Below are 24,403 nucleotides of genomic sequence, written 5' to 3'. Positions count from 1 at the left end.
ATCATATGCTTTTTTCCATTTCCCAAACTTTTCTCACAATCCCTCCTTGCTATCACTGGTAAAGACCAGGTCAACCGCAAACAAATTTTTGCTCAATAACCCCTCTCTTACCCCTTCAGTCACAACATCAACCACAATCGCAAATATCAGAGGTGACAACACTAATCCTTGGTGGACCCAGACAGAAGCTCGAGATTCATATTCATGAAGATTCAAGTCGAAAAAGTAGGAAATTATCTCGTGTAGGTCAGCAATATCGAATCAAATAATTTTTGAACAAGATGAAAGTGTAGAGGCACCACAAAAATGTAGTAATTCAGGAAACTGATGTAAGAAATAAACCTTACAGCATTAGCCTACTGAAGAAAGTGATGGTGTGTCGGCACCAGCCAGGGTTTGGCAAAGGAGGCAACTTGAAAAAGTTTTTAGTAGAATTATTGTGGGTGTAACGCTAACTGTAGTTACGCCGCTAAACAGTTACGATTCTAGAACTTTTTTCAGGTACTGCCCTCTGAGATATGGCATTAATTTTGAAAAACCATTTTTCAACTTATGCGTTCAATTACCTGAATATGTTTGTGATTATGAATGTTTTACCAAAATATAAGTTTATAAATAGGTTAGGCCACATAAAATCTAGAAGTATTACAGATACAAAATTTCTATCAAAGCCTAAATTGCGGGCCAGTACGATAGATGGTTGTAGGCTAAGCATTAGCGTTAAGGGTCCAGGAGGTACTTTTGGACGCGAGATACTTTTAGGGGCCCGTAACTATTTCAAGGGGCCCTGGAACTTCAAGAAACCATTGTGAATTATTTGGAAATAACACGTTTTTCTTAGGAGTGTCTTAATTTGAGGCCCGAAAAATCTCATTGGCACAGAGGCAGAGCCCAAATTATCCTCCAACTGCCCATTCTGAACCAGAAAGTGTGGCACTGTTGCTTCCGTAGTCAATTGCTAGGTTCTCAGTAGAGTCGTCAGACATGGAAACAAGGCCGAAAAGGCATCTTTTGTTACCTTGGAAGAACCTGTGCGGATAATCACGATCAAAGAGACCAAGGTTGAACGTTAGAATATCATTTATTCGCAAAAAATCTCAAAATACTGCGTAAAATATACAAGTGCTAATTGGCATAGGATGTGGACGACAAAGATAGGTCGCATTTGCATTGGATTCGCAAGTCGCTGATCCGAAGCAAACCAACCAGCTCAAGCGTCGTATTGCGTAGATGGGGTGGTACAAGCTACTCGGACGTGATGGTTAAGGCTAAATGGAGATAAAGAGGCTTTGATGTGAGTAAGGACACTTTTCTTCGTCGGTAATCAATTGGCTTCTTATATCTGCAACAAACACATCAGACCTAACTTTACAGCGTGCAACAACATAACAGATGATGCCTCACAATGGAGGTGAGCATCTGATACTTTGAACCGAGCGGCTATCGCCATGGTATACCAAAAGAGCGGCACTCCTAATACTTCTACGAGCTACTGTTGTCTTCAACTGACAGTGGAAAGCTCTATTCAATTAACTTGTGAAGTCAAAATGACCTTGAAAACAAATGATGTCCCCTTTCAGTACGACATTCGTTTACACTGCCATTTCAACGTCATTATGGAAAAACAAGTTCTAGGTGAAATTTTATTCTTACGCTCCAGCGTTTCCACAAAAATCTCTAAAAACGATTTATTTTTTCCACTTTAAATTGGACAGTAGCGGGTGCCGGAAGTACGACTGAAGCAAACGCAGCGCCTTTCCGCTACCGTTACATTGGGAGGTAGCGTCGCTACTGCAAGCGCTACTCTAACAAAAATGTAACGTCGTTAACTCTACCGATTCCAAAAAAGTAGCGTGTTACTGCTCACCTTTGCTTAACAATAATAATATATGTTCACTGTTTTAACGTCCACCTCAGATATACATTGCTTTACAAAGCAGACAATGTCAGAGCAACAGCATAGAAGCAAAGCCAAACAAAGCTACACTTTTCCTCGAGCATTCGACAAAGCATGACGTTAGCAAACATTCTAGAAAAATGACATTTAAAAAGGCGAAACATATTGTGGACTCACAATTCAATAACACAAGGTCCCGACTTGAGTTCATCGACTTCCATAAATGCGTAACACTTGGTGGCGTTCATCCTCCTCTTTGGCTTGTAGTGAACCATTTCAAAAAAGACAGCTGTGTCTGAAAATACGGTGTTGCCATTAAAATTATGTGAAATCATTTATTTGGCCAGTGTTCGTTCTTTGTGACAGCGCTGGTAGGACGTTCGAAAGGGTTCTGGCCACCACATGCCCGGCGTTCGCAGCTTTTTCTTCAGCAAGACACTTAAAGGCATACCTGAAGGTGAACATCGGCTGCCCTGTCTTCTCATCCACCAAATCTTCACCGACTGAGCATTAGCCTGGACACGACAAAAACCATTCGCCCTGTTGTGATGTCGTAATCACGCAAATTAACGTATCAAATGTTGGTATGTCCCTTTTCTATTGAAGAATCACCCACTTTTGTCCATCTCTTCCAAAGGTATCTGTAGTTCCACATTGATATTGAAGAAGAGGTAGGTATCATCCCTAGAAGTGGGGTTCGGGGTGTTCTGGGTCCTGCATTGATCGATCCCAGTTTTGTCTGCAATTACATTGTTTTCATCAAGGCCGCATTTGAAACTGTAATACCAGTCCCAGAGTGCGATGTATCACCATACCAATAAGATTTTTAGAGAAAATAAGGAACTATAGATGAACTTCAAACTTGCATAAAAAGGGTCTTTACCCCAAACACTTGTATTTTTGTATTGAATTTAAACGTAAGTAAACAATGAATCAATGTAAAGAAATACAGGTTTCGCTAGCTGGGTTTTCATCTGGAATGGAAACGCCATAAACAAGTCATGATGTAGACAAAGTAGGACTAGAGAAAGACGCGATGGACAAAATGAGATAAAGGGAAGGGGCAAAGAAAAACGCTGTTAAGAAAACATCGGTAACCCAAACTAGTGGACTCCAAAACAAAATTGGGTGATGATGATGGGATGGTTTGGCAAAGGTGAGAGTGAACCTTTTCAATGGTGAAACTTAGCACTCTTGTTAAAGAGCTAAATCACCAACCTACTGTAGTAGCTTACATTAGTTCAACGTCCAATAAAGCAAACTCAACGCAAGTTTGATCACAATCACTGAAAGCTAATTATCGCATACCAGAAACACAGCTGGGCGCTCAAATTTCACGAGCACGCGTGACATGTGAGCAATCAAAAGGTATCAATTTCACATTCTTGTATTTCCTCACATCATGTCAATATACGCCGAAAGTCGAGAAAGTCTAATCATTGTCATGCAGTATACGCAATTTTTATACTCTACTACACATCAAGTTATTTACTTTGCTCTCAGGTTAGTTTACACAGCCACCACTTATACGAGCAGAATCTCACTGAGGGTATACACGAACATAAGGAGGCAGTTATCGCGTAGCAGATGGTGTTCAACTATCGCCGTAAGGTGATACTACGATGGGTGATAATATCCCTGAAGGACAGATTTGTCAAAAACGAGGCATTTAATATTATGAAATTCCATCAACGAATGAGAGCGACACATTTCGAATTTGAACGAACCATTCCAATTCAAAACTACGCAGTTAGTTAAAAAAATGTGGCGCTGGAGTGGGCGTGTCTGTCACGCTATAGACAGTGCACTGCTATTTTTAACATTTAATTCACAAGATGAAGCAACTCTCAGGCTATTATGAAAGACTTGTGCGCCAAATGTTGCTTTTTACATCGTTTCAATATCTAGCGACGCTGAAACAATGCAAAAATAAAACGTATACTAGCTGGAAAAGCTACAGTTAAACAAATATAACCCAGAAGCTAAAAATAGCGACTTTAACTCACTGGGTTCATATTAGGACCCTAATAACAGTCACACTACCAGCATCCTTACCTTTGCACGAGACGATAAAGAAGGGATCGATGTAGCTGTTGGCATCTTTCAGGCCAATCTTCACAACATTGACAGTGACTAGGCTGATCCCTGGACGCATGGGCAGTTTCGGTAATAGCGAATTAACTGAAATACCCAAAGCTTAATTTTTGTATGAAACGATTAAACAACTTCGCTTAATGTTGGACCGATGTAAAACTTGAGCAAAGTTTCTCTTCAGCAAATCATGGAGAAAGGTACATTATTTCATTAAATATATAATCATTCTATTGAATACTCGGCAGCAGTGGCCGAGTGGTTAGGGCGTTGGGTTCGCAGTCGAGCGCCTGCATGTTCGACTCCAGCCACGCGTACCTGCTGTTGTTTCTCTGGGCAAGAAACTTCACGATAATTGCCTCTACCCAGTGATCGATTTCGAGTAATGGGTAGTACCAAATTTAAGTCATAACTAGAGTAGATAACCGGAAACAGACATTGCCGTCGGCTGCAGCGTGGGTCAGGTGTATGTCGGAAGGCGTACACCGATGCATAGCGCTCAAGTCCGCTTTCCCGCAATGCAGGATAAAGATAAACAAACAAACAAACAAACAATACTTCTTGTACCACATCGCCGTTTGACGCCAGTGCAAGAGAGTCGTCAAGAAGGTGTACGTGCAGAATACAAGCACAACAGAAACAACCGACTTCTTCCGTTTACAACTGGACAAGTTAACAACCAGAGCATTTTCGAAGTTGCAATTGCATTAACTTATTACATTTCATCTCCTCTTGTCCTTATCATCATCGTTCTTGCCTCAACACCAGTCATCCCTCTCCAGGAAACATACCTCTGTTGTTGAAAGAGACGTCGCCTATGGCTTCATCCTCATCACCTTGAGTAGGTCCAGGAGAAGGAGTCGTAATGGCGTGTCTCTTCCTGGAAAATAATTCCTTGTAGACTTAATTCCACAGCCATAGGACAGAAAAGAAGAGGAAATTGTTGAAATAAAATACCGTGTAAAAACTAACTTCTCAATTAAATATCAGCAACAACGACTATGAAACAAGGTACATTTTCTCAATTCCTCTGTATGACACTTCTTTGCAAGTTTCTCTGCAAATCTGCAGTACAATATAATTTTTTGCATTTTTCTGTTGTCTACAAATCAAATAAAAGCAATAAGAAACCAACTAAGAAATACAATTAACTTTCACTTGAAACAAGTTGAAAGTAAAAGGAAATCCAAAACAAATTGGACAGCGATATATGTAAGCGGACATCATTGCACAATTCATACACTGAAGAGAGTAGTCTTGTCCAATACGTGCATACTCCAGAAGGGTTTTAAACTTCACATTAACAATAACTTGTGCAATGCAAATGGAGTATGGACTGGTATCTGGTGTTTTGATAAGAATTACATGCAATATGGACATTGAAAAAACTTTATTACAAATAATAGAAGTTATATTATAAAACGTATAGATATATATTGAATAAAGTAGGATCAGCTGTTTAAACAAAAAACAGAAAAAATAATTACTAAACAATTAGACATGGACAGCAGGAGTGTGTTTCCAGGGATCAAAAGAAGCTTTGAAAGTTTTTTGTTTTTCCTAAAATAGTTTTTAGAACTGTTTCCTTGAGCACTTTCTAGCATAAAATTACACATTTAGAGTATCAGCATTTCTAGGAAAGTCATATGTTTCATAAAGAGTCCCAGTTTGCAGGATGACACTGTCTCCATTAATCGTGAGAAAGCGTAAAAAATAATACTCTCACTCTCAGTCTGTGCAAACACAAAAAAAAATTGCTAATAACCATGCAAGTCTTTGCTTATGCAATACAAACCAAAGCAGGAATTATTCAAAGCATGCATACATAATTCCTTTGCAAGTGAATAGCCTAACCAAAATAAAACAGACAGGAATCATGCTTATTGCTTAAGTTGAAGTTTCCAAATCATAGTCCACTGGTTTCAGTGCTTGCTTACATTTTATTGATCACACAAAACAGAAATGCATTGAAAAGATGTTTGAAGATGACAACAAAATAGAAAAAAAAATCGTTCCACATAGTCATAACCACCACCAAGCTTGAGCATGATAAACCGACCTTAAAATTTAGCATCCTCCACTGATCACATATACAAAAGATCTCTAAAATCATGTTTACCAATATGAAAACTACTTGCAGTAGGTATAAAAATAAATACCTTTGCACTAAAAAGCTTCTTCTCAATGGTTAACACGGGTAGTTTTATCTGCCAGATACTGACGTTGATCACTTGTAGTTAACTGTAAGTACTTGGACAGCGTTAATCGGATTAATAAGGGATTCGCGTCAAGTCGTCCAGTGGTGAGATGTTCTTGCGACAAGTCGGTCGTGGTCAGTTGTCCAGCGACAGGTAGAGGTAGGCAGGGATAGGATGTCCTGTTCTCCACGCTGAAAGTTAAACCTAACCCTAGAGCTCTTTTCTCATAAGTGGATTCCCACTCTTGGTTACCGGCTCCACCAATCATCCTTTTCACATTCCTTGCAATCTTCTTCTCATGATGAGACCATCATGTGATTTCATCATACCAGAGTGGTTGCTTATTGATGGTATTCATGGAATTTCAAGAAAGTGTCGAGAGTTGTTATGTGGTAGAAGATTTCCGTTGAAAATGAGAGGAAAAATTTATACTACTGTAGTTGTGTGAGATCTGCAATGCTGTACGGAAGTGAGACATAGTGCTTACGAGAAAACGAATTGGCGATTTTAAGAAGAACTGAGAGAGCGATAGTGAGAGCAATATGTGGTGTGAAGCTGATGGACAAAAGGAATACTGAAGAACTTATGAGCTTGCTTGGGTTGAATGAAAATGTTGATAAGTTGGTGAAAGCAAATGGAGTAAGGTGATCTTCTTCTTCTTCAACAGATTGATCATGTTTCATCAGCTGTGATATCCCTTATGAACTGCCTCCATTTTGTTCTGTCTTTTGTTTTTATATGGGCATGTTTTGAGAAGGGATGAAGATGATGTTTTGAGAAGAGCGCTGGAGTTGCGAGTGGAGGGTCGTAGAAAACAAGGAAGATCCAAGAAAACGCGGAAAAGGCAAGTTGAGGAAGAAAGCAGCAAGGTGGGCTTAACAAGAGAGGACGCGTTAAGACAGATCGATGTGGAGGCAGGGTGTGAACACAATTGCGGCATTTGGAGGTGAATCCGGCCACCCTTGGTAACGGGGACATCACCGGATTAAAACTGGACTACTACTACTTCCAGTTTTCACCATGCCACCTGTGATTTCACTTACCTCACTCTATCAATTTGAGTGGAGAGATCTACAGGAACTTGTTGTAATCTTGTGCCAGACAAACTTTCCAAAGCTAAACACAATGTAATAATTTTTATTTCAGAAATAAAAAAAATTATACATGTACCTTAGTGTTGGGCGATATTGAAAAAAAACAAAACGATACGATATTTGAAAAAATACTCGATATTTCGATACTTTTCGATATTTTTGTTCTAATTAAGAAAAGAGTTTCTCAGTCTTCGAAATTAGTGCCGGCATTTGCCGACGCAGATGCATGAATTAAAAATTAAAAATGCCGAGGCCAAACGAGCGCTTGTAAAGGTTAGGGTTAGTTAGACCATAGAGGTTAGACATTCCTCCCAGTCGTTATGGCACAGCCATAGATTTGCTCCTTAGTCAACACCCTGATGGAGCTCTGAGGCGTGTGGATGGGTATCAAAGCCCGAAAGCCGCAATACGTGGACGCTTCATTGCGAACGGCGAAGACAGTGTAGATTTACAGCCAAGCGATGAGCCTCTTGTTGTTTCTGATTCCAGTGCTGACGCGACAACCTCATCCTCCGATGCCGCATCTGATGATTCCGATTCTGACAGCTAGTTCTTTATCAAACAAACTTTGTGTTGCTCGCAGTATCCCAATTGCGCCGAAATGATGTTAGTGCATACGTAAATCGAGGCAATCTTCTCGCCGGGAGCTATTAATTTGTTACTGGTGCTTGGTTGAGCAATTAACGTTATTTTATGATAATTCAACGTCGCTAGATGTCGAATTAATGTAAAACAAACGTAAATTTTTTATTGGGTTTTGTTACGCAATATAACCCGCCGGGAAAATTAAACCGTTTGTGTTGACTTGAACGTTGAATCAACCCAAAATTAACCTACTTTTCCTTTCCGTGAGTTGTTCAACGTGAATTACCGCAACAGCGTGCGTATCGCGTTGTTCGCTTCATCGCTACTTTTGGTATTATTACATCACAACAAATCAAACAGTGCGGTCGTGATAGACTACTCAAGTATATTTTTTGCTTCTCGTTTTACATGTTTTGGTACAATTTTTTTCGTAATAAACGTTCACAGCAATTGCCGAGGCAATTTCAACTTTTGCCGTTTGGCCTGGCAACGTTTTTGTAGGGGTTTGCAGTTACGAGTTAGGGCTGTAATAGTTAAAATATCGAACGATATTGAAATAAATATCGATATTGAAAAGATATCGTATCGTATCGAAAATTCGATATATCGCCCAACACTAATGTACCTGTCTTCGAGATGATCTACTACAAGCAACTACAACAATTCATAGACGGATAAGTTTTCATTGAGCTTAAACCGCAGTGAACATTTCATAACAATAAAACCAAAACTTAAATAAATTCAAAACATTTACATGCTTAAGAATGAAACTCATAACTGGTTTGAAATTCAAAGCTTTCATTTGTTAAACAACTTGATAAAAAAAAACTGTATGAAAATCAGATACAGTTTTACCTGAATTATCACATAGAATCAGAGCCCTTTGTTGTATCATTAAACAATAAACATGGACAAAAGTTTAAAAAGAAGTATAATAATAATCCTTCAGCAATGATGATTTCAATAATCCTTTGCAAGCCATTTTAGTAAGTTGGCGGGGCTTTAAATCGATCTCATTCATATCCCATTGCATGAGCTATCAAGTGCTTTGAAGTTCTTAGTTAACTGCTAAGTGGCCGTTTAAATATATTTACTGAAGATTGAAAAATTACAAAATGAAGGGAACAAAATTTACACAATTTAAACAGCCTTCTAAACATATGTTCGGCAAAAATTTTGATAACTATGCTGTTTTCATCTTCAGTACTATCAAATGAAAGCATTCCCTGGTGCCGCTAAGGTTCAAATAAAATAGTAGCTAATGTCACAAGTGCTAATCAACAAACTATGCGGAAAAATTACATATTAACCTCCTTACCAGGATCAAGGCGCCTGACATCTTTTAACGATAGTTCATCATTGCCGCTCGCTGAGTGCAACATCTTTGCTCTACACTCCAAACAAGCAGCAATTTTCAATATTGTTTTCTGCAATGAACAAGGTAGGTTATTGAATAGAATGGTAAAAAATAAAAAAAAAGATAAAAAACTTTCACTTGAATCTTCATTAAACCAGTAAACATGTGACATTGTTGACACACTGTGATATTGGTTCAGTTTAGTTTGTTTTTATTTCAGACCATCACAACGAAACACAACATAGGGTATGGCAAACATAGCAGATGTTTAGAAAATGATAATTAAGCGACGAAATGCAAACGTTATACCGGTAACATGTTTGAAACCGAAACAGAATGATCAGTTCAAAATTTAGTTGTAATATCTTGGTAAAACAGTAGACAAGTTAATTGACCCAGTGCTTGGAACTCGTACCATATTATACAATGCATAACCAGGTATTCTTATCAACTCCATGTATTCAATTCATGATATAACACAAATTAAAGTTGTCATCAAGCTTCAATTTACAGAAATATTATACTGTGCTAAGAAGAAAAATTCAGTCACCTTTTGTCCCTCTTCCCACACACAAGAATTCAACCCGGCTCGCATCTGCTTTGCCAATCTAAACCAAAGGTTAATGTCAGCTGAAACTAACAACTTTTTACTAACACTTGTACATACTCATTGCAAAAAATAAGTGTTTATTATTGTCAACTTTGTGCCAGTTTTTGTTACATATATTATATATATATAGACAGTATTGATAGACATCAGATATTTTTACAAAAAACACTGGCCCCAAATAATAACCCCTACAGCAAATTAGTTGTTGTTTACATTGATCTAATGTTTACAGACATTGAATCAATGTAGAAAATGAATGATTTGCTGCCTGGAAATCCAGCCATGAAATAACTTTGCTATTTCTCAGATTTCTAGTTCTTGGAATGTTCATTGTTTATTCTTAACTAACCAGCGCTAGTATTTTTAACATATCAAAATACAACTATGTTGAAACAACTTGAAAGTATACCATATAAAATTACAACAAGCACACAAAAAATTGGGTGCATTTACAACCCTTCTGTTAAACAAAATCTGCAAGGAAGGCTCATATGCAGCAAGAAAATAACTTACATAACCATTAACCATATCAGCAACAGTACGAGTGGCATAAAACTTACTTAAGCAATGAAAAAAAAACTGTTAACCCTATCACTTCATCAATTTATTGTTTGGTGGTCACTTACTTTGTATACTGTTCAGTAGCTTCAACCAGCTGACCCCAGGAATCAAAATCAGTTGCCTTTTTGAATAATCCATGCCATTTTGTAGTCAACTTCTCTGTTTCTGCCATCATTCTATCAAATATATTATATTTATGGCAATCAAGGTGAGTTATATAACAAGTACAGGCAATAGTTACCACATATAGTAATAATACTGGACACTGGTAGCTTCTAAGGTTATGGTCACTGTGTGTCATTTAATCATGTTGTATCAAGCTCAAAGATATCTATTTGTAAAACATAATATCACACAAAGATCAACCTATGTAAACCAAAATATATATATACACCTAATACAAGTTCACAGCAAAAGATTGAGAATCTTAGAAACTTTTCATACAAGAGGCAGTAAGAAGAATATCACCTGTGCACCATACACATAATTATAATCTTGGTACCAATAAAAGGAAAAAAAGTTGTAAAACTAAAAATACATATCCGTTGATAGCAAAAATGTAGTGCATATGTTCAGTTTTTTTTATCTAAAACGAGCTAATAAATAACCAGCCTACACTAAAACAACAGCAGCAAAAAAGCATTGTAATCAAATGAGACATTTCAAATTTGTATTAAGTTTGCCAAACAAGTGATTCCAAGCTGTGTCAAACTGAAGTTTTATAGAATCTAGCATGGAGACACTATCGATTAGCAATGTAAAGCGACATGATAAAGACAAATAACAAGGCTGTTAAGAGCAAAGTTTTTTTTGTTGCAAATTATGAAAAAAAAGTAACGTTACGCTTAAGTGACTAAAGGACCCACAGCCTCAAAGGCTTCGGTTTGGCTTCTTTATATGGTAACCATAACCACTGCGTAAATAGTACTGACAGTGCTTTTTTGATTTAACCCCATATTTAAATAAGGTTTTAGAAGTTAGTTGCATAACCTATCCAACCGACTTAAAACAAGATTAATGCAATTGGTAACAATAGCCAGCAGGGTCCAGCCTATATTTTAAAAAGTCTTTATGACCCCACTAGTCAATATAAACCATTAAATCTCAACAAATTAACCAATAAGGTGATGTCAAAATGCAAAAAAAAAGACATACCCAAATAGAAACAAAGTCGAAGACTCGTTGCTGGTACCAGTTCTATCACAACCAAACAACACCACGCAGGCAACCGACTGACTGACTTAAAATAAAAAAATCTCCACTATGCTATGGGCTGGCTTGGAAAACCAAAGCAACTCCAAATCCGGTGAAGCATGAAAATAGCTTCAATGAATGAAATAAATTTTAATCAATAAATTTCATTCATTCATTTACATGCTGATCTTACAAATACAAATATAAAAATTTACAAGACAAAATAAAAATTTATTTTCTCCCTGTTCTTTCCTCATCCTTGTTAACACTTTGTCCAAATCTCTTGTGACGGTTTTTGTTTCAAACTGCAAATGGCACAAAAAAAATCGTAGACCAAAGTGTCCTGCTGAATGTGTACGTTACATATCTTTCTTGAATTGATTTCATAGCCATGTCTAAAAAATAAAAGTAGAAATCCACCTCAAATTTTTGTATTGGGTTTGGTTTAGCGCCTTATAATTCCGCGCCGTTAGCTCAGTGCTTACGCGCCTGCAGCAAGATTACGCGGCGCTACTTCGACTCTGTGTCTGCGCTAGAGCAAAGCATTTCAGGGCTGCTCTCCATTCAGCGGCATCCAGTAAATGGAATAATTTCCCGGAAACAACACTTCAACAATCGGAAAACTTCACTCTGTCAATCGCGGTAACCGGCCCTGCATCAAGAGCCTCTACAAGTATACGAAACTACCAAGAATAACCTATCAAGGCTTTATCAATCCGAGGATAAAGATTGAAAACTAACCAACCATATTTATTGTCGCACACTTTCTTTCGTCGAGTTGCCGTTTATAAGTTCAAAAAGTCGACTAGGTTTTTTTAGTGGACTCGCAGGACGTGATTGTGCACACGACATTTGTGACTGACAAACGTCCAACAAATATGACGAAAGCTATTACCCGCAAAACAAAAGTGTTGAACATTTATTATTTTTAACGTTGGCAACTTGCATAAAAAACTTGTGAGATTTGCCATGTTGCCATTTGCTGTAACCTGTAAATACAGAGCTCAAGCAAGTGATTTAAGAAAACTGAACCAGCATGAACTTGAAGCACCTTTAGACTTCGCGTGAACCAGCGTAGCCGAAAATTAAAAAGGTGGTAGGTACATCAGGCTGTTTTTGCAGAGTTGTCAGTGTCAATCAGTTAAGTGATTCCACTGTCAAGGAGCATTGCAAAAAACCTATCAAACGCTTTGTCAATCCAAGGATAAAGATTCAAAACCAACCAATTGTCAGTCTGGGAAACTTTGGCAGGAACCACGTAAATAAAGTTTTATTTTTTTGGGGGTTGTAGACTTGTTATCTCTGTAACTGTAAGTCTTATTTGCTTGGTAGGAAGTGAGCAATATGATACCGATAACCTTTCGTTGTCTGTACATATGATGTGGTACGGTAACATGTAGCAAAGTTAAATAGTGCATCAATTAACAGTGTTAATTTTTTTTTTGCATATTTTTATATCGTATCTCAGTGCTTTTGATAAAGTCAAACCAACAACCTGCAAAGCATTGCACTGCTTGGCATTTTTTATCCAGTAGACCAAACACCAACCAGTGATGTTTTCGGATGCAACCTAGTTCGTACCCTGAACAGTTCGGACCCTCAGTTCGTACCCTAAAAAGATCGAAAGAAAAAATTAAAAAAGCGGAAGTCGCTGATCGCAGCTTCCGCAAACATTTAAAAATTTTCCCCTGAAAAGATTGAGAGAAAGATAGCACAAAGCCGAAGTCGCTGATCGCAGTTTCCGCTAACCTTAACCATAGGCTAATCTATGCTCTAACCCTAACCCTCGCTGATCGCAGTTTCCGCAAACATTTTCCGTAGATTCCGCTAACCTTTACCCTAACTCTAACCATAGATTAATCTATGCTCTAACCCTAACCCTCGCTGATCGCAGTTTCCGCAAACATTTTTCAGCAGTTTTGCTAACCGCAGTTTCGGCTAACCCTAACTCTAATCATCGAGTAATCTATGCTCTGCTCTAACACTCGCTGATCGCAGTTTCCGCAAATATTTTTCCGCAGTTTCGCGGTTTCCGCTAACCCTAACCCTCGAGTTTGTTTGCGGAAACTCTGAGTCCGATCAGCGACTTCAGCTTTGTGCTATTAAACTGCGATCAGCGACTTCGGCTTTTTTTAATTTTTTCTCTCGATCTTTTCAGGGTACGAACTGAGGGTCCGAACTGTTCAGGGTACGAACTAGGTTGCACCCGATGTTTTCCATTATTTATATATTATATATATAAGTTGCGGTAGCTTCTAATAACATTTCTGTTTACTGAAGGTTGTCAGTTTTGATAAATAAGCTAGCCTACAAACGTTGCAGTATTTTTTTGTGGTGAGCATGTTTTTTCAATCTAAGTTGTTGAAATTTGGAGCTGCTGTTGCTTGTGGTGGAATAACTTTTGCTTTGAGTAAGGATGATTTGCGTCACGAAGTTGCTTCTCTAAATCCTTTCAAATCAGTGTTTGCTGCAACGACTGAATCTAAATATTCTACTTGGGATACAAACTGGGATAAAAGAGCTCATGAGAAACCAAAAGCAAGCCGTCATTTTATTCTGATTCGTCATGGCCAGTATAATCTCAATGGGAAAACTGATGCTGATAAGAAACTAACAAAGCTAGGACATGAACAGGCCATTTGCACTGGACAAAGATTGAAGGCACTGGGCTTGGATAAAAAAATAACTCATATTGTAGAATCCACCATGGCAAGAGCTACAGAAACATGTCGACTAATATATAAACAGCTTGATAATGATTCCATCCCTCTGAAAAGTTCAGATTTGTTGCGTGAAGGAGCTCCAATTGAGCCGGAGCCTCCGGTGATTCACTGGGCCCCTGAACCACGAGCATTTTTTGTTGATGGTGCTCGAATTGAAACAGCATTTCGTGAGTTCATCCATAGAGCAGATGTTGAACAGGAAAACGATTCAGTTGAGGTCATTGTTTGCCATGCCAATGTTATTCGGTATTTTATTTGTCGTGCTTTGCAATTTCCACCTGAAGCATGGCTGCGTATGAGTTTGCGCCATGCAAGCATGACACTGTTAACAGTGAGGCCGAATGGTCGAGTGTCTGTTAAAGCAGTTGGTGATTCTGGACATTTACCGGCCGACAAACTTACATTTGAATAGTCATTTAATTTTCACACTGTATTCAGACTCATGTGATTTATTATACAGATTTGAAGTAATTTTTTGCTAGAACGTTGTTGTAATTTGTTAGTACGAACGTTGTTTTGAAGCGTAAAAGTTGTAATTCTTGCTTCACAAATTTTCTGTATTTGAGATACGCTATTTTAGTACAAAAATCCTTATTCATCTACTATCACACCAGGCTGCATTTCACTTATTTTCTCTTGTTAGATTAGTTTAAACATTATGTTGGAAGATATTTTAGCTTAGCAATCATGACCAAATGCAAGCCTCGAAACATTTTTTTCCGGCGGCCAAACGTGTCCGACTGAAGCATGCTGTTTGGCAGACAATCACAAGCACATGGCGGCCATCAGAAAAAAATTTATACCAATTTTTTGCACCATCTGGCACCTCTGCTCTAACTGGGTTTCACTCCTTTCTGTTCTGATTCATCGGATCAATAAAGTGTATTGTGATGTTACTTGCATCCTGCTTATTGTCAGACATCAGCTGCTTGGTCAATCAATAATGTTAACAATTCAAGCATAGACAGTGTGAATTGTGATTTATCGGCCCTATCGGGTGCTTTGACTGCTTTCTAATCTTTTGTGATTATAAGTGGCAAAGTACTTCATTCACAGGGCCGCTTGCATAAGATTTTCTCAGAATTTCATGACGGACAAATGCGGCTGGCGAAAGGGCGAGACCCGGTGGACAAAATGTCAGTTTTTGTAAGTTTATCGTGGCCATGATGGCCGCCTTCAGTTTCAAGGCCTGAAATGCGATATGTACACTTGCTAACTTTACCCTTATCATTTATTTTGGATACAATATTGTTTTGATATGTTTATTCATACTGTTTATTCCTTTTAGTGACAATTTGAATAATTTGTCAGCTCAATTGTCTCCAAACTTATGCTTCAAGCAAAAATTGGGACGTCTGACACCACATCAAACCAACTATATTTTTATATTTGCAAACACACGCTTTTTGCACACACCTTTTTGTGATAATGAAGCTATTTTGGCATGCAACAATTATATATCCACCAATGGGCACCGAGCTTAACTTTTGGAAGCTTTCTGCAAGGATCCAGACATTTGAATGCAGTTATCTACTGAAGTGTTTGCATGAGCAAAATATTGTAGAGCTTCTAAAAAAATGTTTAATTGCTTTCTAAAAGTATGTAATTTATTTTATATTGGCTACAAACAAAGTCTTCAAAGAGAATTTCACAACGTTAAGGTGCAGATATGTAGGGATATGCCAGGTAGTCACCCTCAGTCCTCATCTGTTCTGCACCAACATGTCTGTGCCTAAAAGTTGTGCTTTGAAAAATGTGAAATTGTTATTTTCTACTGAATATGTTTAGCATTTGATGAATCACATTAAAAGTTTTTAGAGGAAATATACAGTGAATATAAGTTCAAGTGGTCTTGTGTGATGTACTGTGTTATATCAGATAATATGATTTGTTTTTATTTGACTCGCAACAATTTTGTATGGATAACATTCTGTATTCATTTTTTAGAACCATTGAGGTAATTTATTGTGTAGTAAAACAGCTATGGACATTCGCCCAAACCACACCATTTATGTGAACAATCTAAATGAAAAGATCAAGAAAGAAGGTTAGTAATTGTTGTTCACAAAAACTACAGCTACGCAACAGTTGTTTCAACCACTTCACAGAAGATTGTGTTTATTGTAATTACATAAATCTTAATAACTACGTATTGCACTTGACTGCCTTTTCTGCTTTGAAAAAATACAATTAGTTTACAATTAGCTCTGTTTGACAAATTTCAAAGTTAAGAAATTGCAAGTTTAACACTAAATAGCTATGCTCTAGTAATGCATTTGTTGGATACCTCTCTATTCAACAGTATGCTACATGACAAATGAAAACATTCCCTAATCACAATTTAACCCATCTACATTTTTTTTACAGTCTAACTATGAGGATGAAGATTCTCACAATCAAATAAATCAATTATCACACCACAAATAGTGTTTTATTTGCAGTGTATTAATTAGCCTGTTGCATTTCATTAAACTTTTTCAAAAGTTTCAATTTGGAAAGTACTCTAACAATATATTCTTTTTGCAGAGCTGAAGAAGTCACTTTATGCTATATTTTCACAATTTGGCCAAATCCTGGACATTGTTGCATTAAAGACAATGAAAATGAGAGGACAAGCTTTCGTTGTATTTAAAGACATCAATAGTGCCACCAATGCTCTGCGCTCCATGCAAGGGTTTCCTTTCTACGACAAACCCATGGTAACGCATCTGTTCAAATTTTATTCATATCTCTTAACAGTTTGTCTTCTGGTGAAGTGACCGAGAGTGGAGTACCGTAGCATGTCAATAAGCCACAGTAGTTGTTTCCTGCTAGACATTTTTTTTCTCCCTCCAATTATGGGCAAAACACTGAGACAGTTACTTTGCTTACTGGTATTCACATTGACCATTGAGTAATTGCTGAATCAGAATTGAAAACACTACTACGACAAATTTATTTAATAAATTATGTATTGTATTTGTCTTGTTGTATAGCAACATGTTCATAGGATGCTTCGGTCGCTTTTATAGATATATGTAATAAACAAATGAACTCCACTGTATTACTTAAAAATTGTATTCAGCGCTTGTCATATTCTAAGAAGGATTCTGACGTTATTGCCAAAATGAAAGGAACGTATTCAGAACGTGCGAAGGAAAAGAAGAAGAAAAAGAAAGAACCTAAAAAGGTATATTCAAATCCTATCTTGATAGCTGTCCTTTTTTTGAAGGTACCAACTTCTGTTAACGTTTTTCTTGGAGACTTTACACCAATGGAAAGCATGGCTATTGGCTACGTCTTTAATAATTTTCCTCTTAAGTTAAAGTGTTCACAGATTTACAAGTTTGCATCTGTGTTTGAAGTTTTTGTAAAATCACTGTTTCAAACAATTGCCTGTCAACTAAATAATAAATCACTTACATTTGTCTTTCAGGGGAAAGTGTCTTTGCCAGCACAAGAATCAGCACCAGGCGATGGTGAGTCATGATCAGATTCATTTGGTCAGTGAGTATTAACTTCCTCACTTTTCCATCCGTTGAATGTCATAACCGTAACCAAGAAAGCCATGTTGCTGTAATGCTGTAGCTTGCAGATTGCGTGCTTTCTTAGAATCAGTGGCCCTTAAGATTCAGTTTTGGTCCAGCAGTCAATGGTACAAAGTACAACCCCATATATACGCAGGTCTTGTCTAAATGCTAACCCTTAATGATGGCTAAAAGATAATAAGATTTTAACTTTAAACTTTACGTCTCTTTCAAATGATACGACTCGGACTAGCGTCTAGCAACGTATGTTAGCGACTCTGACTGCTACCAAGTGTAGAAAGTCAGTCATGTGTGTAATGTGTATGCTTCCGTTCACCATGCCAAACAATTTCATTACAGTGACGTCAGGTATGGAGGTAGATATCGGTAACGAGAACCCTCCTAACCACATCCTCTTCATCAATAACCTTCCTCCTGAGACATCTGAGGCTATGCTTAACATGCTCTTTGGCAGGTATTTACATCGTTACAAAGCAAGAGCTTGTATCAGAAAAAATGCAATATCCTATATCTTCTCGTTTCCACGCTAATCCTCATCTGTTAAAGATTTTGTCGTTACAAAGTAGGATCCTTTGTTAGAATACGTTGGTGTCGGATTCACGTTAATCTTCGGCTTTTAAAGATTTAAGTTAAATGGACAGGAAGCCAATCTCCATGTCCAACTTCAAACGTGTCATTAAGTGTCTTGCCAAAGACAAAGTCACATGCTCTTGAGCGGTGTCGAACCGCCGACCGTTCAGTTCAATATGTTTTTGTTTCTAAACACCACAGAAATAACAATATGCCAAACATAGCAAAAGTCTAGAAAAAGGCAGAAGCGACCAAACGCAGACGTTATAAGGTACTTGATACCTAAACAGGACAATCAGTTTAGAATATGGCATGATCGCAACATCTTAGTACACGCCACTCGCTAGCACACCCGATATCTTGTCATTGACACGATTGAAGGCAACATGGGCATGCTTGAATGCAACAGTTCAAGTTAAACTCGTGCGATAGACATGCACTGATTACTGTCGTCAATGTAAATAGCGATTTTTGTGGCTGACATCGCGATTTTCGTTTAGACAGTAAACGCACTCGATTTCAATTTAAAAACCAAGTTAGTGGTTCTTAAACGAGCGCTTGTAGGAGGAAAGTTACGTTTCACTTGTCCGCCCCGTTAGCTCATTGGTTACCTGCCCGGCTTAAGATCACGTGGCGCTGGTTCGACTCTCGGGTGTGCGCTACCTATCAAGGCTTTGTTAGCCCGAGGATCAGCTGCCCCATATTTTTGAAAAATACTAACATCGCATTTCTTCTATTGCCTAAACTGTTAGACTGGGTGAGAAAATCGTTGTGTGAAAATGCTATAAAGTTTCGTGAACATTTAGGTATGCCACATGGCCCTAATGTTATTGAGCGGTAACTCTTGTGCAATTTAACCTCTTTTAACTCAAAAAGTCACGTTCTAGTTCACAACTCTGAATTTAACGCCACTATACTATGCGTGTATGGAACAATATTTTATACTAATTGACATTTAAAATATCATAATGATTGGGTTTCGTCCTGTATAGCAGGGTAGGATGCAAAATCATGCAATGCACAAACATTCACGGTCTTGGGTAGCCAAATTAGGCTCAAGTAAGATTAGTCCATATTTTAATGTATAATTTAGATTAAACCTGTAAATAAGCTCAAATGAGCTACGACATCGAATCATCTAAGGCTAAGCCAAGGCAACATTGCAAATTCAAAGATCAGAAAAAAATGCATACAGATACAGTAAACACACAAAACAGATTAAATAAGCAATGCAGTAAACACTGTCAGTGCACCAGCATTAATTGATGGAATGTCCAATCAGCCATACATCATCAATCTACTACTTTTCGTTTTCTGAGGTTAGGGGTTATCTTTCTATCATTCTCAACTACTTGTATGACACTTTGATAGTGCCCTTCATTTTTGGCTGCCTGACAAAAGTCAGAACTAAGCTTCACCCCTCTTTCCGCAGAGTCATTGATGACATTTATGGACATAGCGTTGTACAATGACTGTTGGTAGGAGTCTAGATCTGACCATTGTTTTACACTTACACCAAGAAACATAGGATCTAGTTCAAGAAGTCGAAAAATGAACCAAGAATCCTGTTTAACTAAATCAGACAGTTTAGTATCTTTGGAAACGCTTGTTGGGAATACAGGTTTCCCATGTCCTGTTCCAAATCGTCCAGTAGGTAATTTATCAGTATCCAGAGGTTTGTTTGCTAACATAACATCACAGATAGCTTTTTTCTCTAAGCCAGTAACATTAGAGCTGAACAACGACAGTGGTATCATTTCTGGAACCAAATACCAATAATGCCGTGAAAATGCTTGGAGAGCAATTTGAGAAATACTCTTATTCACATTAGCATAGCGCGACAAAACATGAATGAATGTCAGGTCATTATAAGGAGCATCAAAAGCAGACGGACAAGATAACCACCATTTACAATAGACAAGTACAAGAAAATTTGTCATTTCTCTTAATTTTGGAATTTGCTGTTTTGTAGTTATGGTACCGGCAGGTAGGTTGGCAATCTGTTGTTCCAGTAAGCTTAGTTTAAGAATATATATAATCTTGGCCATCCAACGTGCCTTATGTAAAGCACCCGGCCTCATGAAATTGACTGGTTGATTTGGATCAAGGTAGCCCAGGCACAAATGAATAAATTCTTTATAGTCATCACGTTTAAACTTCTCCTGCGCTCTGCATAACCTGAGAACATCTTCTTTCAGCTGTAATACTAATACTTTCGCTTCTTCATCAAAATTAGATATGTCCAGTCTAGCTAGTTTTTCAGCCGAGCAATGTGGAATCATTCCCCAGTTTTTGCGTAGTCTTACAAACAACATCACATCAGGGGATTTTGATGTCTCTATTTTTAGCTCATTGAAAACATGAGTGATCACCACTTCACCTATGTGGTGCCTGCATCCAGACCATAAAAGGGGTCGATCCAACTGCTGCTGCAGGCTAATACATGCCGCCGATACATGTCCAGTGTTACTTGATGTGGTATCAAACACTAAATTTACAATGCACTTCAAACAGTCCCATTCTTCAATCAAATCAGCTGAAAGTTTTGCAACTATTTCACCCGTTTTACGGTCTGTACCAGGTTCATAACTAGGGATGCCCAGAATTTTCATTTCTTTTGTAGTGCCGGCTGCTATAACTACTCGCTCCTCTTTCTCATTTATATCAGTTAATTTGCATTGCAGCTTCGAATCCCAATGGAGGGATAACAGTTTTGGTGCATTCCATTTTTCTTTCACAGAACCTGCTATTTCTTTTCCCACCTTTCGTCTGGTGCGATCCGTTGAAGAATATGATGTCACTACCTTCGATGTGTCACCTCCAACTTCTTCTATAAAAGCTTCTGTGAATACAGCCTGCTGAGCTGGGGTCATTTTTATGCGTGTCGCAAGAGATACTAGCTTTTGGGACTGTAAAATATCATGAGGTATAAATGCCTGTGTACCTGTTACCTTTGTACGTTTGTGGCTTCGGCTAGACTTTGCTTGATCTGACGAGGTACATGTATCTTCACTTTCGCTATCGTCTAAGACTGCTGTGCTGGTGTTTGCTCTCATATCAGAAAGTGATTTTTCATGACGTCGAGTCTCAGCCTCCTTGCGTTCCTGGCAGCGCTGAACCAAATAAGCTTGTTTCACACGACCCAAAAGTGGCTACTCTATCAGTTTGCATGGATTTTAGGAACTTTATATCATCTTCATTTTTCATCAGTTTTTCAACATCTGTAGGCCAGAGTCGAAAAGTCTTTGACAAACTCAAATTACTGGCTTCTAATTTCTTCATGACTAAAGGAGTGTGTCTTCTGTTAGTTGGAATGTCACGAAGTTTCTTATTGCCGTCTAAAAGTTTGATGATTTTGTTACAGGCATAAAGTTCGGTGACCATTGGAATGTTGGCTTTACAATAAAATGGAATGATTTTTGATAGAACAATTTTAGAAGCCTGAAATTTAGTTCGATTGGTTTTGGCTCCATCTTCAATGTGATACAGCATGCAACGTAATACTTGCATAGACGGTGGCAGTTTGCTCCCTGTAATTTCTGCATCATTAACAGACAGTCCGTTACCTACACCAAAAATGTTTGAACATTGTCGAGTTTTTGGTGTTTGGGTGGGTGATTTCACACCTGTTCCACTTGTCTTCAACAGAGTTGTTGGTGAAATTGACTGATCCAAAGACATATATACTATATTTACTTCAATCACTGTTAGTTAAAAATTCACCTGATATCACAAGAAAAGTAATTTTAAGCAACAGAAATGGCTGAAAAATGGAGGATTCACAAAGCGAAAATTAAATGCACTGGATATCTAACTGAAAACTAGGATGTTGAATACCAAACCTAACTGGTATCTACCATACCTGAACATATCCTATTCTGCACTAATAACAACGAAAATCAGCGATATTACGGTACCTTATTACAGTTTATCTGAGCACCTAGCAATTTAATTGCACACATGTTGCTGGATCAGGGTTGCCAGATTTAAATTTGATGGCTGATGCTCTGCCAAACAGTGTCCAAAAATCTGCCAAAATCGTCTTTAATCTACCAAACTAATTATGCTTAGTTTACCCCTAAGATAAACTGAAATGAAACCCTCTAAAATAAATTAAAATACTTTCCATTTTTAGATGTCATAGTTACTTTGTTAAAAGCAAACAATTACAACCGAAACATAATCACCATTTATTTCACAAACAACAAGATAGAACCACAATTTTGTCACAAATTCAATGGAATTCAACTAATCTTATGAGTTTTATAAATCTGCCAAACTTAATAATTCTGCCAACTCAAAATTTTGATGCCAAACAGCTTAAAATTCTGCTAAATTTCTCAAGTTTTGCAATAAAATCTGCTAAGTGGCAACCCTGTAGGGCCTGTACTGGATCAACATTTATGTTCTGTGTGGCATACCTAAACGTTGAAAGAATTAAATAATATTTTACCACACATTCTAATTCATATAGCCTAACAATTTAAACAATAGAAGAAATAAAAATTGCATGGTCGGGGCTCCTGATGCACCCTACCGAGGATAAGGATTCAAAACCAACCACTTGAGTAATTATAAAAATAAATGTGACTACCACAACAGTTACATCCGTTTCATAACTTCTTGTGATCTTTGTAAACTTTTCCAATCAACTCGTTACCTGTGATTGCATTTTCCAGGTTTCCCGGCTACAAGGAAGTGAGGTTAGTTCCTGAACGCCACGATATTGCCTTTGTTGAGTTCGAATCCGAAAAAGAATCAACAGATGCCAAAAGCTCGCTCCAAGGATTCAAAATATCTCCTACTCACTCTTTAAGGATCAATTTCGCTAAGAAGTAGCATCGGATGTTGTCAGCCACTTAAAAACTCTTGTTTCCTTCATGGAAGCTTCTACACTACAAAGGGCACGAACTTGTCATTGAGCGGGGGCATTTTCACAATGATCGTGTTTACTGTTTAGGGTTTGATCTAGAACGTTAAATAGTGAACCATTCCAGCCACTTTGCTTTGGAATTTCCTTCGAAAATCTTTTGCAGTTCTCGTATCTAGCTGCTTGAACCACAACTTTTTTCATGTGTTACAACTTTGAAGATGCGCATTATTTGTAGTCATTTTTTAATGCCAATAACTCTCCTTATGACTTAACGTTTGAATAGATTGTCACCACAATGAAGTGACCCTAGCCCTGCTGTGCAGTGTGCAGCAGTCCAATCATAACATGTTTTCATTCACATATACTAGAACTGTAGGCTATAATGCGTCGGGAAACTGATTTCTTTATCAAAATTATTTGCAATAAAATTTTTAAAAATACTTCTTTGCAAAACGACTGTGTATCTGGCCGCAGACGTTTAGACTTGATTTTTTTTTGTGTTAGTGGTGCCAGTGTAAAGCTCTCTTCGCAACGAAGCTTTGTCATTTTCTATCAAGACAACAAAACAAATGCAAGTTGTTAGAACTACATGTAGAATTGATTGTTTTGTCATGGACTTCTTAATAGTATCTTAAAGTATCCTACTCTTAAGAAGTCCATGGTGTTTTCTAAGCGAACATAGCTCACGAGAAGGTGGAGTGACGTCATGGTTGTGAGGGTATTTTATTCTCGGACTCAGATAGCTTAATCCTGGCTGTTTCGCAAACTTATTAAGATTTTGAACCAGTGACGCAGGGTTGGTTGCCAAAGTTGACAGGGTAAAGTTTCCGATTGTTAGGCTATATGAATTCTGCGCGTGACTTCTGGAACGAAGAAGCTTCAAGATCAAGCGGCGCTGGTTCAACTCTCGGAGTCTGCGCTTGAGCAACGCAAGTTAAGGACTGCTCTCCATTCAGCGGCATCTAATGGGTGGAATAGTTCCCCGGCAACAAGACTTCAACAATCGGAAACTTCACTCTGTCAATCTCGGTGACCGGGCCTGCGTCAGTGATTCAAAGCCTCTACAAGTAGCCTATGCGAAACTGCCAGGATTAAGCTCTGCAAGAAGCATCCTCTCATCTCT

The 24,403-nt window shown here is 38.0% G+C and overlaps 3 protein-coding genes across 3 annotated transcripts; 2 read left to right on the top strand and 1 right to left on the bottom strand.

Annotated features, from left to right (window-relative positions):
- Nucleotides 1-1,068: 1,068 nt before the first annotated feature.
- LOC145775305 (axin interactor, dorsalization-associated protein-like) lies at nucleotides 1,069-11,973 on the bottom strand. The gene is made up of 10 exons (XM_082586576.1): nucleotides 11,549-11,973; nucleotides 10,459-10,569; nucleotides 9,773-9,830; nucleotides 9,184-9,292; nucleotides 7,230-7,302; nucleotides 4,780-4,868; nucleotides 3,953-4,078; nucleotides 2,514-2,636; nucleotides 2,075-2,192; nucleotides 1,069-1,342 (listed from the first exon to the last, which is right to left on the bottom strand). Exons 2-10 carry the CDS (start codon nucleotides 10,566-10,568, stop codon nucleotides 1,246-1,248), a joined length of 903 nt encoding a protein of 300 aa, XP_082442702.1. The 5' UTR covers nucleotide 10,569; nucleotides 11,549-11,973; the 3' UTR covers nucleotides 1,069-1,245.
- Nucleotides 11,974-13,876: 1,903 nt separating this feature from the next.
- Nucleotides 13,877-16,255, top strand: LOC145783728 (serine/threonine-protein phosphatase PGAM5, mitochondrial-like). Its single transcript, XM_082595604.1, has one exon. The coding sequence runs from the start codon at nucleotides 13,928-13,930 to the stop codon at nucleotides 14,720-14,722; it is 795 nt and encodes a 264-aa protein (XP_082451730.1). The 5' UTR covers nucleotides 13,877-13,927; the 3' UTR covers nucleotides 14,723-16,255.
- On the top strand, nucleotides 16,237-23,722 carry LOC145783744 (U1 small nuclear ribonucleoprotein A-like). Its single transcript, XM_082595605.1, has 6 exons — nucleotides 16,237-16,357; nucleotides 16,837-17,009; nucleotides 17,375-17,479; nucleotides 17,726-17,768; nucleotides 18,177-18,291; nucleotides 23,087-23,722. The coding sequence occupies exons 1-6, from the start codon at nucleotides 16,294-16,296 to the stop codon at nucleotides 23,244-23,246; spliced, it is 660 nt and encodes a 219-aa protein (XP_082451731.1). The 5' UTR covers nucleotides 16,237-16,293; the 3' UTR covers nucleotides 23,247-23,722.
- The last annotated feature ends 681 nt before the right edge of the window (nucleotides 23,723-24,403 follow it).

This window comes from Aplidium turbinatum, chromosome 1, assembly GCF_918807975.1.
Source record: "Aplidium turbinatum chromosome 1, kaAplTurb1.1, whole genome shotgun sequence".
Lineage (NCBI taxonomy): Eukaryota > Metazoa > Chordata > Ascidiacea > Aplousobranchia > Polyclinidae > Aplidium > Aplidium turbinatum.
The sequence above is the reverse complement of the archived record's forward strand: the minus strand, read 5'-3'. Positions and strand labels throughout refer to the sequence as shown.